The following is a 17,497-nucleotide window of genomic DNA, read 5'->3' as shown; positions in this document are numbered from 1 at the left end:
TGCAGGTCGTCAGAGTCCTACATTTTAGCTTTCAGTGCTGAACTTCCTTCTCCCTTAAATTATTATAAACTTTTGCTGCTGTTTAATAAACGTGAAGATGTCTCGCAGTCCTGACGCGAAGGAAGACCCTGTGGAGTGCCCTCTTTGCATGGAGCCCTTGGAGATAGATGATATCAACTTTTTCCCTTGCACCTGTGGCTACCAGATTTGCCGATTTTGTTGGCATCGAATTCGCACTGATGAAAATGGGCTTTGTCCTGCATGTAGAAAGGTAAATACTTCAAAATAACTTCACAGTGATTTGTTTTAATTGTATAGTTTTTCCTGCCATGTATATGAGCAAGTGAATTTAAAAGACTGTGCAAACCTCACCTGATTATCTTCTTTTATCATGTATATTATTTTAAGACATAATAAGGTGGAAAGAACACTGCACTGTGAGTCAGGGCCATGTCTTGGCTTTGTTTACTAGCTGTATGATCTTTGTAGAGTCATGTAACCTCTCTGATTGGTCTTTAGTTTGTTGTTGTTTTTATCCGAGGAGAAAGACATGGTCAGGGATGCTTACTGCTTAAGAAAATTAAGAATAGAGAGGTAATGGATTTGGATAGGGTTGCATGAAATTAGAAAAACATGTTATATTACATGTGGGAGGAAATTCACTTCAATTTTCTAGTACAAAATAAGAGAGAAGATGTTTACTAAAGAGGGTTAAAATGACAGAGAAATCCTGGTTCAGAAGATAATAATTGCTCATTTCTTGAGCCCTTACAGCAATTTTAGGCTGGTATTGATATTCCCATTTTACACTCAAGGAAACAGGAGCTTAGAGAACTTATCCAGAGTCATCAACTTGTGAGTGGTAGGTAGGAAGTTTGGAATTCAGATATGTCTTTTGAGTCTATATAGTCCATTCTGAACTATTGTATTATTGAAAAGCCCCTCCTAACTCTAAAAATCTGTTATTTTTAATATTCTGTGAGTTTTATTGTTTTGATAAGCACCAGCAACACAATTACAGTATAGTGAATTAACTACCAGGATAGGTAGGACTGCTGCATATGTATTTTGAAGGACTTTATTTGTGACCTTAGGGATTAATGCAAATATCTGCCACTTTATTATGGAATTTGCCTTTTCTTTAATGTTTGTATAATTTAAACTTTATTTTCTAGTTACCCATTTCAAAGACCTCTTGTGTTCATTACTGTCAAATTTTGAGAAAGCTGAAATGTGCTTTAGATATCTAAAATTTAAAAAATAATCTACCTCTCAGTTTTCTTATCTGAGAATTTGTGGTAAATCTCAGAAGGCGGTGCATTGTTTATTTATCATTAGATTTTAAAGATTAATCCAGTGGGTATGTATATGTATTATATGAATAAAAAGTTAGGTCTATTTCAATGTTAATGTAGTTTATACATTTATATAGTTACATATATATTGTATATATAACATATATAATGTGTGTATATAATTTGCATATGTAATATTTCACATAGTTAATATAGTTTAAGAAATGTGAATGGAAAGGTAAATGAAAACCCTAACATTAGCTTTGGGCAAAATCTATATAAATTTTTGTTTATGAATTTTAAACAATTATATTTTAGAAATTGGTTCCCAGTCTTTCCATAAGAAGACAATCATATTGAACTATTTCATCAGAAGTAATGACTTTCAGGATTGCCCAAGACTCTAAGGATTGTAAATTTGTTGGCTTCATGTGTTTATCTTTTTCTTTTCTTTTTTTTTCCCCTTTGGGATGTTACGAAGTCACCTTAAAAGGACCAATTATTAAATTGTCATTAGAGAAAAATAAGTTATTTGGGGAAATTACAAAGAAAACCATTTCAGTCTTAAGAGATTACCTAAAATTACTTCAAGTCCTTAGAAAGTTAAAAAAAAAAAAAAAAGATTTTAAAGGTAAAAACAGTATAACTTTAGCAACACTTGATATGAATAAAAGGGTGTCCTGGGAATACCAGAAAGTGTGAGGAATCTCTAAAAGACAAGAAGGATGTTGTAATCAATTTCAAGGAGGAAGCATTAGATCAGCTCAAGAGAAAACTGCTTACAAAAAAAAAAAAAAAAAAAAGGAATGACAGTGCCTCAGGATCCTAGGAAACATATCAGTGTAGTTGATCGAGTATGGTCTCAGAGCAGCCTTATGGGCCTACCCCCTTTTTTGTACCATGTAGCAGAGACAGATGCCCTCTAATTAAAACAGTGATTATAAATTTGAATCAGAGCCTTAAGGTTAATGGAAGCATTCTGGAGGAACTAGGAGCTTCTATGCCTAGCAGATTACCTGTCTAGCAATATGTCTTTGCTACAGTCACAAAGGAGAATCTTGCAGTAAACAGAAATAGCATTTATAGGCAGATTACCAGGATTCTCACATGTAAAGATGTACAAAAGCAAAGAATTAACACAGATTTGAGGGAAACCAACATCATGAAAGAGAAGCACAAAAATCAGTAAATAGAAGATCCTAACACAGGAAACAAAACAGAAAGACATTTAAAACTATCATTGGTACCTTTCAGAAAGGAAAGAGAGAATGGCATATTCATGTAGAAAGACTATATTTCCTTATGAAAAGAACCAATTAGAGAGATCTTGAAAAAGCTTATAGATGGCCTGAAAAGCAACATTTTAAGAGCAAATTGGTAAATTGGAAGCTTGTGCTGAGTGAGTTTTTATTGAAGAATATAATGCAACAAGAGAAAAAATTGAAAGCATGAAAGAAAAGCAGCATAGATCCACAGGTTCTAATCTCTGCTGAGAGCAGTCTCAGAGGAGTGAACTAAAAATGAATAGGAAGAAATAATCAAAGAACTAATAGAAGAAAATTCCTCTTAGATTAGAAAGACCCTGTGAGTTTGAAGCAAGATGACTGAAAAAGATCAATATCTGTTTATGTAATTGTGAAATTTTAGAACATCTGGAATAAAGGGAAAACTTTAAAAGCTTGTGAGAGATAAATATTTAGAATACAAAAGAACAAGGCTAAAATTAATACCAGTATTTTCATTTTACAATTACAGAAAATAAACTAATTGATAAATTTATTTTCCCAAATTTTGAGGGAACGTAACTTTGAAAGGAGAGCTCTCAATTTTATTAATGTGTAAAGGCATAATAAAACATTTTCACACATGCAAAGATTCATGAACTTTATTATTCATGAACCACTATACAAACAAATGGAGAGTTGAGGATGACTGCAAGGTTTTGACTGAACACCTGGAAGTAGAGAATGGCCATAAACTGAAATGGGGAGGACTTCACCAGGAATAGATATTTGAGAAGATCAGAAACTCAGTTTTAGACATGTTAAGTATGAGATTCCTCTTAGAAATCTAAGTGGAGATATTGCGTAGACAGTTGAATGAATGTACATTTCTGGATTTCAGGTAAGATTCTGGTATGGAGATAAAGATTTGGGGGTCAGTTAGCATATAATATGTTATTTATAATATCATGAGACTGAATAAGATCATGAATTGAAAAGATAAAAGATTGTCTAAGGATAAGCACTAAAACTTTCCAACAGTTACAGAAAAAAGAAATCCAGACTACAGAGGTCTAAGACAACCTCCTTTTAGGGTCTCCAAGTTAAATCTTTAGCTGAGATGGTTATTGTTATTAGGCCAGGAATAATTTTTTGGTTTCTTGTTGACTTAATCACATATCCTAGAACCTCTCCTTGGTCTCCTGGTCACCAGACTTTTTATTGCAGGCAGCAGAGAGTCTTGGAGTCTGAGACCTGGCCTAGTCTTGCCAGAGAATATGCTCAGCATAGCGCAAGATAAATATTATGAAGTTGCCTGTGTCGGTCGGAGTCGGGCAAGTCTTTGGTCTCTGGAGGCCATCTACAGTGGTTGTGTTAACACAGAGGAAAACCACAATGTTGCTAGAGACCTAGAGAGGGTCATGAAACTACCATTTACATGTAACCCAACCCTGCAGAGAGCGGGTCTACAGAAGCCATGCTGTGAGATGGCATATTGAAATGATCTGAAGAAACAAGTAGGGAGCTAGTTGAATCAAGCTCCTGTTTTTGGTCTACAATATGAAATGTGCCTGTTTTGCAGAAAGTTTATCTTAGCTTTAATATTTTTGAAAAGCAGGGACAGCCAGGTTTTAAAAACCAAGAGAGGTTAGTGTTCCTGTTTGGTCGTAGCTGATAAACACAGGCACAGGCTACTTGGTTTTTTTCTTAGACTGCTTTTATATGTCCTTTTAGTGCAGCATTTCTGAGAAAGCTACTGGTAGAAACAGCAGATATGGGAACATAGGTGGTGCACTCATGTGGCATTATGTATTGATTCCCATGGAAACCAGAGACTATACAAGGAAATGAGAACTTCAACAGAAGTATTATATTTTTGTTTCAGAAATAATAGAAGATAATGTATCTATGAAACAAAAACAGGATGGTGGTTTAGACATGGTGGCTTATGCCTGTAATTCCAACATTTTGGGAGGCCGAGGTGGGAGGATTGCTTGAGGTTAGGAGTTTGAGACCAGCCTGGGTAACATGGCGCGGTCTCGTCTCGAATAACAGTAAGAAAGATTAGCTGAATGTGGTGGCACATGCTTGTAGTCCCAGCTATTTGGGAGGCTCAGGTGGGAGGATCGTTTGAACCCAGGAGGTTGAAGCTACAGTGAGCCATGTTCATGCCTGTGCACTCCAGCCTGGGTAACAGAGCAAGATACTACCTCAAGATTTAAAAAAAAAAAAAAAAAAGAACAGGATGATATAAAGAAGAATATTCAGTGAACAGTAACCATTGTTACTGAAAATTAAAATATAATAACAAAAATAATTGAAGGAAAGCATTGGAAGATGAAGTTGAGAAACAAAAAGCAAAAGAGATGAAATATTTGGGAGAAGAGATTAAGTTCATTTGAGAATCAATCAAGGAGGTCAAATACCAAACAATTAAGTGCTCTAGGAAGAGATCACAGTGATACAGAGGGGAAGTAATCATCCAAGAAAATGATTGAAGAATATTTCCCAGAAACAAAGAATATATTTTCAGATTGAAAGGGCCTATCAAGTGTCCAGCACAAACTTTATTATTTTGAAATACCAGAATACCAAAGACAAAGAAGTTCTACAAGCTTCCACAGAGGAAAAAAGTAGATCACATGTTAAAGAAAAGGAATTCAGATTGTTTCAGACTTCTCAATAGCAAGACTTCAAGCTAGAAGACACTTCTGAAGGAGATTAATTTTCATCTTCGGATTCGTATCTGCTCAACTGTTAAGTGTGAAGGTACAAGAAAAGACATTTTCAGACGTGAGAGGCCTCAAAATTTTTTTTACCTTCCATGCATTCTCTCTCAGGAATCTATTGGAGGATGTGCCCCACCAACATGAAGGAATAAAGAACAGAGAATCATGGGATAAAGGAAACAGGAGATCCAACGCAGGAGAGAAGCACCTGGATTCCCGAAATGATGGGGAAGGATGACAGCTGTGCCCAAGGTAAAGAGGGCAACCAGTCCAAAATGCAACACATCAGAAAACTCCAAGAGGGATTTGTAGAAAAAGATAAAATTAAAAGAACACTTGGTGTTCCAAAAGAGAAATGTCTTGTGAGGCCATTTTGCCACTTGGAAGAGATTTGATGGTTGAATCAGTAATAAACACCTAAAAATCTAACCAGACAAAACAGATTAACTCTAGGGGAAACAAAAAGTTGTACAGAAATGAAAAAGCAATCATACTATGCTACAGTGGCTCACATGTGAGGTAGGGATCATGATATATATATTTTTTCCTATGCTGATATTCTATTGTTGCAGCATCGTTTGCAGAAAAGACTGTCCTTTTGCTCTTGATTGGTTTTGAAATCTTTCTTGAAAGTCAATTGCCCATAGATGTATAAATCCAATACTAGCATCTATATTTGTCCATTGATGATTATATCCATATGCTCATACCAAACTCTCTTTATTACTGTCATTTTTGAAACCTGGCATGACAAGGTTTTCAACTTTGTTATTCTTTTTCTAATTTATTTTGGGTATTCTAAGTACTTAGCATTTGCACATAAATTTTTGAATCAGTTTGTGAGTTTCTACAAAAAGCCTACTGGGGTTTTGATGGAGATTACATTAACTGTATAGACAGATCATTTTGAGGAAAAATGACATCTTAAAAATGTTGACTCCTTTAGTTCATGAATAAGGTATATCTTTACATTTTTCTAGGTTTTAAAATTTCTTTAGCAATGTTTTATAGTTTTCAGTATACGTAATAGTACAGCATGTTTTGTTATATTTATCCATATTTTATGTTTTTTTGAGTTATGGCACATAATATTGTTTCTTTCTTTTTGAGATGGAGTTTCACTCGTGTCGCCCAGGCTGGAGTGCAGTGGCGTGATCTTGGCTTACTGCAACCTCCACCTCCTGGGTTCAAGCGATTCTCCTGCCTCAGCCTCCCGAGTAGCTGGGACTACAAGCGCGTGCCACCACACCTGGCTAATTTTTTGTATTTTTAGTAGAGATGGGGTTTCACCATGTTAGCCAGAATGGTCTCGATCTTGTGACCTTGTGATCCACCCACCTCGGCCTGCCAAAGTGTTGGGATTACAGGCGTGAGCCACCACGCCGAGCCCGATATTGTTTCTAAAATTTCATTTTCCAGTTGTTTATTGCTAATGTACCACTTTTGAATGTTGACCATCTGTATCAAGAAACCTTGTTAATTAAATAGGTTTCCTTTCCAATCTCTTTCCAATCTCTGCTTTTAAAAATTTTATTTAGTGACAAGGTCTTGCTCTGTCACCCAGGCTATGAAGTGCAGTGGCACAAATACAGCTCACTGCAGTTTAGAACTCCTGGGCTCAAGCAGTGCTTCTGTCTCAGCCTCCCCAGTACGAGGGACTATAGGCATGTGCCACCATGCCCAGCTAATTGTTTAAAAGATTTTTTTGTAGAGGTCTTGCTATGTTTCCCAGGCTGGTCTTGAACTCCTGGCCTCAAGCATCCTTCCACCTCAGCCCCCTCCAAAATGCTGGGATTATAGGCATGAGTCACTGCTCCTGGCTCTGTGTTTTTAAATTCTTTTTCTTGCCTTAATTCTACTGGGTAACTCCTCTAGTGTTTAATGTTGAAAAGAAGTGATAAAGATATTTTTGTTCTCAATCTTAGCAGGAAAGCGTTAAGTATTACACCATTAAGTATGTTGCTGTCTGTGCATTTTTTGGTCTGGTCTTTATCAGGTTGAGGAAGTTTTCCTTTATTCCTAATTTGCTGAGAGATTTTATCATGAATGGTGTTGAATTTTGCCCAATACCTTTGTTGATACATTTGAGATGGTTATACTTGTTTCTCCCTTTATTCTGTTGAAATGGTAACTTATGTTTTTTGGTGTTTTTAAAGCTACAGGGTCTTGGTCTATTGCCCAGGGTGGAGTACAGTGGCCTGATTGTAGCTCACTGCAGCTTCAACCTCCTGGGCTCAAGTGATTCTCTTGCTTCAGCCTACCAAGTAGCTGGGACTACAGGTGTGTGTGCACCACCACACCTGGATAATTAAAAAAAAAAATTTTATCTTTGCAGAGACAGGCTCACTATGTTGCCCAGGCTGGTCTTGAACTGCTGCCCTCAAGCATTCCTCCTGCCTCAGCCTCCTAAAGTGTTGGGATTATAGGCATGAACCACTACGTCTGGCCTATGTTAATTTTTGCATCAGCTTTTCCTCTCAAACTCTACTTGATAATGAAGTATTACCCTTTTTATATTCAGTTTGCTAATATTTTCAGAAGATTTTTGTGTCTGTGTCATGAAGGGTGTTTCTTTGTAGTTTTGTATTATTTTCAGTTTTGGTATCAAAGGAATACTGTCCACATAAAATGAGTTGGGAAATGTTTCCTCATCTTCTGCCTTCTGAAAGAATTTTCATGTCATTGGTATTCTTTTTTTATTTCTTTTCTAAATTCATTATTGGCGTGGACTCTACTAGGTATCTTTGTTGGAAAGACACCTGTGAAAACTAGCTATCACAGTCCTCCTCTATGTAGACCTCTGGAATTCTTTCTGGATTAACTCCATTTTTGTGGTATTTTGCCCCCATAAATTTCTGTCTCAGCTTCTTCTAATTTTTATCACTGTCTGCCTCCTCCATTCATTATGACTTTTCGACCCAGTACCAGGATCTGGTAAGTGCTGGAAGAGCAGAAAGCTGGGATAGTTATGGTATTCGTCTGTTTTATTTCTTTTTTCTTAGAGATCACAGTCCTGCTGTTCATTGCCTGTTTCTTCAGTGTCTGAAAATAGTTATTTCCTGCATTTTGTCTAGTTCTCTAGGTGTTTATGATGCTAGGACTAGTCTGTTACTTCCATGGCTGGAAGTGGAAGTGTGTAAATAACATTTGCATTTTATAATAATATAATCCTGAATATTGCCCTAACTAAAGTTATGATAGAAATTAGAAAGTGGACTCAGGATGTTTGATGAGGGAAACTGACAGAGCTAAGTTTTCAAGTTGCATAATGTGATGAAATTTAAAACTGAGAAATCAAGAAGTAGCCATATGAATGTATTATTTAGAGATATGGTAGAAAATGACAAAGAATCATCTAAAAGAGTCAACATGATTATTTCTAGGGAGAGGCAACTGGTTGCAGAGGAGGAGGGAAAATGGGGGACTGCTCTTTTTCCTAACAAAACTTGTAGAACCGATTTACTAGAAGCATATTCAAGAAAAATATCAATGAAAGGAGGGAAAAATGATACAGTGGGCAAATGGAAATCATAGGAAAGAAGATATAATAGTACTGATATTAGTCATAATGAAATTCAAGATCAAACATATTTTAAAAGGGCAAAAGGTCCACAAAGTCATGAATCTTTATTTACTTAACAGTACAGCTTTGAAGTATATTGAGCCATTATAAACACCAGGAGAAACTGACATCCGTATTTATAATGGAGAGACTTCACCTTCTGTATTTTAGAAATAGATGAAGTAGACAATAAAAAGAAAATGGAAAATATGAATAACAGAATTAGCAAGATGTGTGTGTGTGCATGTGCACGTGTGTGTGTGTAACTTTGTACAGATAAATTTGTCACAATTTTAAATACAAGAGCTGTGGTCAAAAAACAGGCCACAATGGAAAAATTAGCCAGTTCCAAAAAGTAAAACTCCCTTGTGTATTTTAAAAATTTATCCTCCTTGGGAGACTTTTTAAATCTGTGGGCTGTTGAATTTCCTTAGTTCAAGATAAAAATTAAGCTATTATTTTTTCAGATATTACCTTTGTTCTCTTTCTTCTCCTCTGTGACTCTGACTAAATATTTTTCAGATTTTTTTTTTCACTGTCTTCTATGTCTCTTAATCTCTTTTCTGTATGTTCTTTCTCCTTAATGCCTTAGTAAATGATTTATTCTGATCTGTCCTCATATGTGAATAGTTTCTTTTGGGTCCAATCTGCCCCTAAATATGTCCATTGAGTTTTAACTATTGGTTTTGTGTTTTCCATTCCTAGAAAGTAATGTTTGCTCTTTTTTTTCTTCTCTTGCTGTTATTTTTAAATAGATTATTATACCCCGTAAGTATTTTCAAGGTTATATGCTTTTTAAACAGATGAGCATTATTTTTTAAAAAAATCTTTGCCCAGTAATTCCAGTGGCTGAAGTCTGTGGGCTATGTTTCTGCTTATTGTTGCTCATGTTGTATTTCTTTGTGCTTGGTTAATGTGGCTGCTTCTTTGTTGTTGTCATTGAGAAAATTATTTGTAAGGTTCCCCAAGGACTGGCGTGGATTTGCTCCTCTCTAGAGAGGCTTCAATTTGGCTTCTGCTGGGTAAGCATTGGCATTACGGCTGCCATGTGCTTAAAGGTTTTTGGTCTAGCCAAGCTATATATCTCCATGCTGCAACTCTTCCCTAGGGTTGACTTCAACAATTTCTCCAGGATGATTTTCCCCTACGTACTTTTCCTTTTTTCTTACCTTATTCTGACCTTTCTGTAGTTTGTTCTTACCCTGAGACTATCCTCCGGTTTGTAATTTGTTCTTATCCTGAGCCCACCATTTGGAGGTCGACTGTATCTCAGCTTATCATGGGACCTGTCTTGCCAAAGACTACCATGGGCTGGTGTTGGGCTTTGAATGTTCTTTCTCCTCAGCTCTTTCTCTCCCTACCCCATTTATTGTTAATCAAATTTTCTGTTTAGCCTCTGAATTTTTACTTTCAACCAAAAATTGGGTTAGGATTTTCCTAGTATAAATTTTTAGGATGTCAGTAAAAAGAAAAAAAAAAACTTTTATGTTGTATTTTTCATAGTTTTTAGTAAGAGGGTTAATTAGCTCTCCATTACTGGAAACCAGAACCCTAAAAAAATAGTATAATAGTATAATCAAATTAGATGTTAACAGCAAAAGGATTTTTAAAAAGTTCGTTTACCTATAATACATAAATTATGGTCCTCCATGACTCTTGGTTTAAAGAGATCAAAATGAAAATTACAAATTATTCTAAATCAATAATTGGAACATGACTTCTGAATATCTGGCATCAGACCAAAGTGGTATGTAGCAGAAAAGTTAAGCTGTGAATACATTTATTAGAAAACAACAAAAATCAGAAAAGAATAAGTAATGTGACAGTAGAAGGGATCAGAAAAAATTAGAAAAAGAATAAGCCCAATGACAGTGGAAGGGAGTAAGCAGAATTTTGTGAAATAGGAAAAAAATAAAAAGTTTTTCTATAAAGATTAGAGCTGGTTCTCTGAAAAGACCAATAAAATAATTAAAGTCTTAGCAAGTTTAATAAAAAGTAAAGAGAAGACACATGTAAATAATTACATTTGGAATAAAAGTGGAAACATAACTACACATATGGAAGAAATTAAGTAATTACACTAGAAACTGCAAACCATGTTAACTAGTAACTTGGCAGTTTATCACTATTAAAAATAATGTTATATCTAAATACTTCTCCATAGGCAACCTATTTTGCATTAGTTTGATATGTAATACACAGTAGTACCTTTCAAGAGAAATTTTCTGCTTGTAACTTTTCATTTGTTATTCCTATATATAAGTTATTCCTAGAAATTTAACATGTGTTTTAGTTAAAAAGTTGATCGGATGTATTTTTCACTTTTTTTTTTTTTTTTTTGATACGGAGTTTCACTCTTGTCCCCCAGGCTGGAGTGCAATGGCGTGATCTCGGCTCACTGCAACCTCCACCTCCCAGGTTCAAGTGATTCTCCTACCTCAGCCTCCTGAGTAGCTGGGATTACAGGCACCTGCCATCACACCTGGCTAATTTTTGTATTTTTAGTAGAGACAGGGTTTCCACCATGTTGGCCAGGCTGGTCTCGAGCTCCTGACCTCAGGTGATCTGCATGTCTTGGCCTCCCAAAGTAAGGATTACAGGCGTGAGCCACCGCACCCAGCCTGTAGCCTGTATTTTTCTTTCTTTCTTTCCTCCCTGCCCTGCCCTGCTCTCCCCTCCCCTCCCCTCCCCTCCCACCCCTCCCCTTCCCTTCCCTTCTGATTATGCATTTGCTATTTGATTAATAAACCTTTTGATTATGCATTTGCTATTTGTGGTAAGCATATTTTATATTTTTCAGGTGTTAAGATTAAACAACTAGTATTTATAACTTCTTTTAAGGTACTGGAACAAGATATATTTGGAGGGTAAATTGTAGTAGAATACTCTGTCTCTTGTTGTCCTGTGTTTGTATCTTTTGTATTATGTAGCAGTTATGTTCCAACGGCATTGACTTTGAAGCCTGATGGAAATATATTTCCATAGGAACAAAACTTGGAATAACATAGCAAAAAGACTCAGACAACAATATAACTCAGTGTTATATGCTCAGCATGATGGTGCATCAGTAATTAGAGTTGATATTGCAACCTGATTTTTTTTGTGTCACTCTCCATCAATTTTTTTGTGTTTGTGCATTTTCAAATATTACATGACTTTGCCTCATGTTTAATCAGTATTTTATACAACTTCATGTAATGCTAACAAAGGAAAAAGCTTGAGGGTGTTTTTCACATTCTGCCAGTTCTCAGAAAAATCTAAGTCCCAGAAAAGTTACATCATTGCTTCTTACACTGTCTGTGATGAAGAATCAGATTTTTCTTTTCTTTCTTTTCCCCTGTGTGTTGAAGACTGATATAGGTTGCTATTATATATGGCTAGTATTTTGCTCGTGTCATATGTTTGACTACATTGAAACATATCTTATTCTGCAGAGTCCACTGGTGATGTACCTGAATGTTGTGGTAGTGTCAGTTGCTCTGAGAGTTTCTGAATGCTTATCTCAGTTTTTGTACTTTCCTTGTTATGGACTGGTAAAATGCAGTGCATCAACTATACTTTGAAACCAAACTAGGAGCAATCCATATGTTTGATCCATTCAGGCAGTGGGGCATCACTATTTTAGATGTCAGTGAAGAGCAACAGCTTTGAAATGAACTTAATTGTTTTTTTGTTTGTTTGTTTTTGAGAAGGAGTCTGGCTCTGTCACCCAGGCTGGAGTGCAGTGGCACAATCTCAGCTCGCTGCAGCCTCCGCCTCCGGGTTCAAGCAGTTCTCCTGCTTCAGCCTCCCAAGTAGCTGGGATTACAGGCTCATGCCACCACACCCGGCTAATTTTTTGTGTTTTTAGTACAGATGGGGTTTCACCATGTTGGTTAGGCTGGTCTCGATCTCCTGATCTCAAGTGATCCGCCCACCTCAGCCTCCCAAAGGGCTGGAATTCCAGGCGTGAGCCTCAAATGAACTTAATTGTAAACGCTTCAAAAGGAGCTACCCCAGGAATTCTGGGGTAGAAAACATCTTTTCTAGGTGCAAATGAAAAATTTAAGTTATAGAAAAGTATTTTAATTAGTTAATATGTAGTTTGCTTTTATATCTTTTTACATTTGTGCCTTTAGAGCTCCAAATTGCTTCAAGGGATTAAAATCATCCAGGCAGATAGATTAAGACTTGAAAGAGATAATTAATGTAGGTACAGAAAAGTAAGTGGAGAAGAAAGTTTTGAGAGGAAGCATTAAGAAAAAACTTAAATGTGGAAGACTACATAATTGATTGAGGAACTGAACTTACCTTAATAGATCTTTAACAGTTTGGTTCCTTAAGTATAAAATGCAGGAAATAATTTATGTTTTAATTTTTAAAAGTGTGTGTGTGTGTGTTTGTTTGTTTTGGTGGCTTTTAAAAGACAGAAATGCTAAGTTTTCAATTCTGGAGAGTAGCTTTTGATGTTTGCTTGGCACATATTTATTGAGCTTCTGAAATCATACTAAATTTATATATGATCCTGGAGAAAGTCCTAAAATCATACCAAAATCAGGTAAATTACTAAGCAAGCTGCTTTGTGTGCCTTCCACTCACAAATAAGTTGGAGTACACCAAACAGGATCAACTAACTCAAAGATCCAGATTCTTAACGTGGGAATCAAATGGTATGGGTGTTTATATCCTACCAAACTGCTAAGGATTAAGCCTGACTCTTTTTTGGGTCACCAGCTCTAATTCATTGATGATAAGATAAACTATGAAGAGTATTAAGTTTTCTTAAAAAGCAGTAAGTTAAAATCGAAAGTGGGAATAGAAGGGAAAGAATAGGGTTTTTGGAGACCTCAGGGTATATACTACTAAAAGTTGAGAACTATAAGGTAAAACCTCACTTTCTTAATTGCCATCAGCATTAGTATGTTCACAAATTTGAGAGTTTTTTTTTTTTTTTTACACTTACATATGAAGAGATGGAAGTTAACTTTACATTAAAATCGCAGCAAAATTTCAGGCTCGTGGCTATTTCTTCCACCATTCCTTGTTTCCACCTTTTTTTTTTTGGTTTGGCATTATTTCTGTTGTTCCCCACTCTTATATTCTGATAGGTGCCAATTTCCCAACCAGTTGAGTCTCCATCCCTGGAATCTCTTCCTATCCAGTTTAACATATTATGGCATTTAATGTGCCCCTATGTTGGTGTTGTGTGTGCAGGGGTCTGTGGCGGGGGGGAAGAAAAGAAAAAATAATGTGCTGCATCTTCCATTTATCATGAACTATTTGTTTTTAGTAGTAATAATTGGCTTTTGAATACTTACCTGCAGGACACAGTGTTAATCACTTTATAGGTGAATAAATAAAGTACTGAAGTTTCCATTTTACAGATGAGAAGACTGAGGTAGAAAGGTCATATGACTTTACCAAAGTCACTCAGATAGTAATGGCTGAGCTAGGATTCAGTGCCAGCATTCTGTCTCAGCCCTCATTTAGTAGCCCTGGCGTTAATAGTAGGAATCAAAATGCTAAGAAAGAAACGATCACACATCAGTGTGATTGCTAGTATTTACTGAGAGATTACTATGTTCCGGACACAGTAGTAATTGCTTTAAGAACAAATGTGTAACTTCATTAATCTCCTAGCACATAGTAGTAGCTTTTCATTAAATATTTGTTATTATAATATGTAAAATCCACATTTAGATGCAAGAACTTACACTCCTTGCCTCTTACGTAGCACCTTAGAAGCTTAATCTTCCCATAAACTCTGTTGGACACTACAGGGAATATCAAGATTGGTTTGTTGTTGTTTTGCCTTTAAACCGTAGATGTTTTAGCACTAAAAGTGGTCTGTGCTAAACTCCAAAAGTTTTTTTTATTAGAACTATTTTATTTAACATTTATCTTTTATTAAATAAAAAAAATTTAAGCAATTAAAACATTCTCATAAATGGAGAACGTAACAAATAACCCACATACCCACCACCGAGAATCAGATAATTACTTACGCAGTTTTTTTATTTTTTAATTTAATGCTAACTTCTGTGTTTGTTTCATGCTTAAAGCCATATCCAGAAGACCCAGCAGTTTATAAACCACTCTCCCAGGAAGAACTGCAAAGGATAAAGAATGAGAAAAAACAGAAACAAAATGAGAGAAAACAAAAAATATCAGAAAATCGCAAACATTTGGCTAGTGTACGTGTCGTACAAAAAAACCTCGTCTTTGTTGTAGGTTTATCTCAGCGCCTAGCAGACCCAGAGGTAAGTCCTCTTGTTTTCTTTGTCATCTTGATATTTTTTCTGTTTCCTTGTCTTACTTGGAAATAATAGTTGACCCTGCTCAATTGTGTGATTCCTCACATTATATCTTAAAGGAGAAAATAAGGAATTACTTTTGAATAGTTGCTAAGAAACCAATGACCAGTCGTGATCTTAGGCAAGTGTCTTAATCTGTCTTGGCTTCAGTTTCTTCAGTTGTAAAACTAAGGAGTTGAACTAGATTTCTAACGTGCTGACAGTCTGTTAAAACTGGATAATGATTCGATTTTGCTGTTAAGGCTAACATGTGACATGAATACTCTGTTTCTTTCCTCTTTTCTGTATATATATAAGGACCAGCAGTGGAGATGCAGTTACTTGAACCCACTAGAGATTTTAGTAACCTAGATTTTAAAAAGTCTGCCCAAGTAGTAATTGTTGGTTTTTCAGACCTGTTGCTATACTGTATCATCATTCTTTACTTACTCATTTTAAGCCAGTTTGGAGGAAGAGGGAGAATTTGGTAATGTGAAATAAAGGACCAATTTCTTTGTCATCCATTCAGGGGGAGGAGAGAGCTTAACCTTATTTCTTAGTACCTCTTTTTTCTCTTCTTCTGCCACAAGCCTTATTAGAGTAATGTCGAACTCATACTTTCCTTGAGGCCCTTAGATAAGCATCTGGTAATTTTTAGTTTCTGATATACCATGAGATACTGACTAGATTGTTGATAAGGCAAATATAAGCTGATCGACAGGCAGAGTGTTTACTTGGTAGGAGAGAGCTGGTTTTGAGGGATCTTCCAAAAGATCCTTGAGAAGAGTTTAAAGTAATATTAGGCATGGTACCCATCAGAAGAAAGATTGTAGTGAACATGCTTAAGGAGGTAGGAACCTTTGGACTTGGCTGAGCGTGTTAAAGGTCCCAGAAGGAGGATCTTTAAGGAGTATAATGTCTGTTTTTGTAAAAATTAATTTACCTGTAATCCCAGCACTTTGGGAGGCCGAGACGGGCAGATCACGAGGTCAGGAGATCGAGACCATCCTGGCGAACATGGTGAAACCCCGTCTCTACTAAAAAATACAAAAAACTAGCCAGGCGAGGTGGCGGGTGCCTGTAGTCCCAGCTACTCGGGAGGCTGAGGCAGGAGAATGGCGTGACCCTGAGAGGATGAGCTTGCAGTGAGCTGAGATCTGGTCACTGCACTCCAGCCTGGGTGACAGAGCAAGACTCCGTCTCAAAAAAAAAAAAAAATTATTTTAAAAAATAGTTTTTATTGATGATGTGTTTATATGTGTTGCAACTATACAGGTCTTCAAAATCAATACGAAATGATTTTGACCCTGTGAAAGTTGGGGACATTACTAAGAAGGATCTGTCATGGATGATAAACATGGAGGCAACTCAAGAATTACTAGGACCTAGGTCCAGGGATGCTGGCAGTCATTAGTTATGTGATACTCAGGAGACCAAGTTCTTTCCAAATCCAAAGGAGTGGTCTAGAGTTGATACAGAAAAAAACTTCTTCAGTAAGAAATGTTCAGCAAAGAGCTCATTTTAGGTGTATGACTCAACTTCTGTAGCCAGTTCTCCCTCTTTTTTTTTTTTTTAAGCTAGTGATTATTCCCCAGGCAGACAGAATCCTACCTCAGCTTTGATCATTTCCTTGAACAACACCTCAACTTTGCACTAATCCTTTTATCTCCGTCTTTTAACTCTAAAATAGAGTTAAAAAGGTGTGAGCCACTTTTTTTCTAACCACAGGGCACTTCTATATACTCCTCTAACCAGTGGGCACTTATGCCAGTATTTACTCATACTAATCTTACTGATTTAGAATCTACTTTTTTCTTTTTTTTTTTTTGAGACACGGTCTCACTTTGTCACCCAGGCTGGAGTGTAGTGGTATGATCATGGCTCACTGCAGCCTCAACCTTCTGGGCTCAAATGATTCTTGTGCCTCAGCCCCCCAGGTAACTGGGTCTACAGGTGCATATCACCACACCTGGCTAATTTTTGTATTTTTTTGTAGAGATGGGGTTTTGCCATGTTGCCCAGGCTGGTCTTAAACTCCTGAGCTCAAGCAATCTGCCCGCCTTGGCCTTCCAAAGTGCTGGGATTACAGGTATGAGCCACTGCGCCCAACCTAGAATCTACTTTCGCCTTTCTGAAAGTGCAGTTCCAGTAAATGAATGAAACTTTTATCTTGATTTGAGAGCTCTTGGATATGGATGTTCCTGTTTTTATTAATACATCTTGGATCTGATCAACTGTAGTACTGGAGGCATATGAAATAGCATCCAAAATTTGGATGAAATTAAGGCATAGACTGAATATGATATTTGGATTATAAGTTTCCTACCTCTTCTTTTGGGCATGTGATTTATAAGAGGGTTGTTTGTTTGTTTGTTTTTTGCCCAGGCTGGAGTGCAGTGCATGATCTTGGCTCACT

At 36.5% G+C, this 17,497-nt stretch overlaps 1 protein-coding gene across 6 annotated transcripts in view; it reads left to right on the top strand.

Annotated features, from left to right (window-relative positions):
* Positions 1–17,497, top strand: part of CNOT4 (CCR4-NOT transcription complex subunit 4) — a 143,710-nt gene that overhangs the window by 67,009 nt on the left and 59,204 nt on the right. For all 6 annotated transcript variants that reach the window (XM_005550856.4, XM_005550854.4, XM_005550855.4 and 3 more), the window contains exons 2-3: positions 6–271; positions 14,851–15,048. In XM_005550856.4, the coding sequence (XP_005550913.1) occupies positions 98–271; positions 14,851–15,048 (372 nt within the window). In that variant the 5' untranslated portion in view covers positions 6–97. The remainder of the gene's footprint in view (positions 1–5; positions 272–14,850; positions 15,049–17,497) is intronic.

Source organism: Macaca fascicularis, chromosome 3 (genome assembly GCF_037993035.2).
Source record: "Macaca fascicularis isolate 582-1 chromosome 3, T2T-MFA8v1.1".
In the NCBI taxonomy this organism is placed as follows: Eukaryota; Metazoa; Chordata; class Mammalia; order Primates; family Cercopithecidae; genus Macaca; species Macaca fascicularis.
This window is presented reverse-complemented; position numbering and strand designations above follow the sequence as displayed.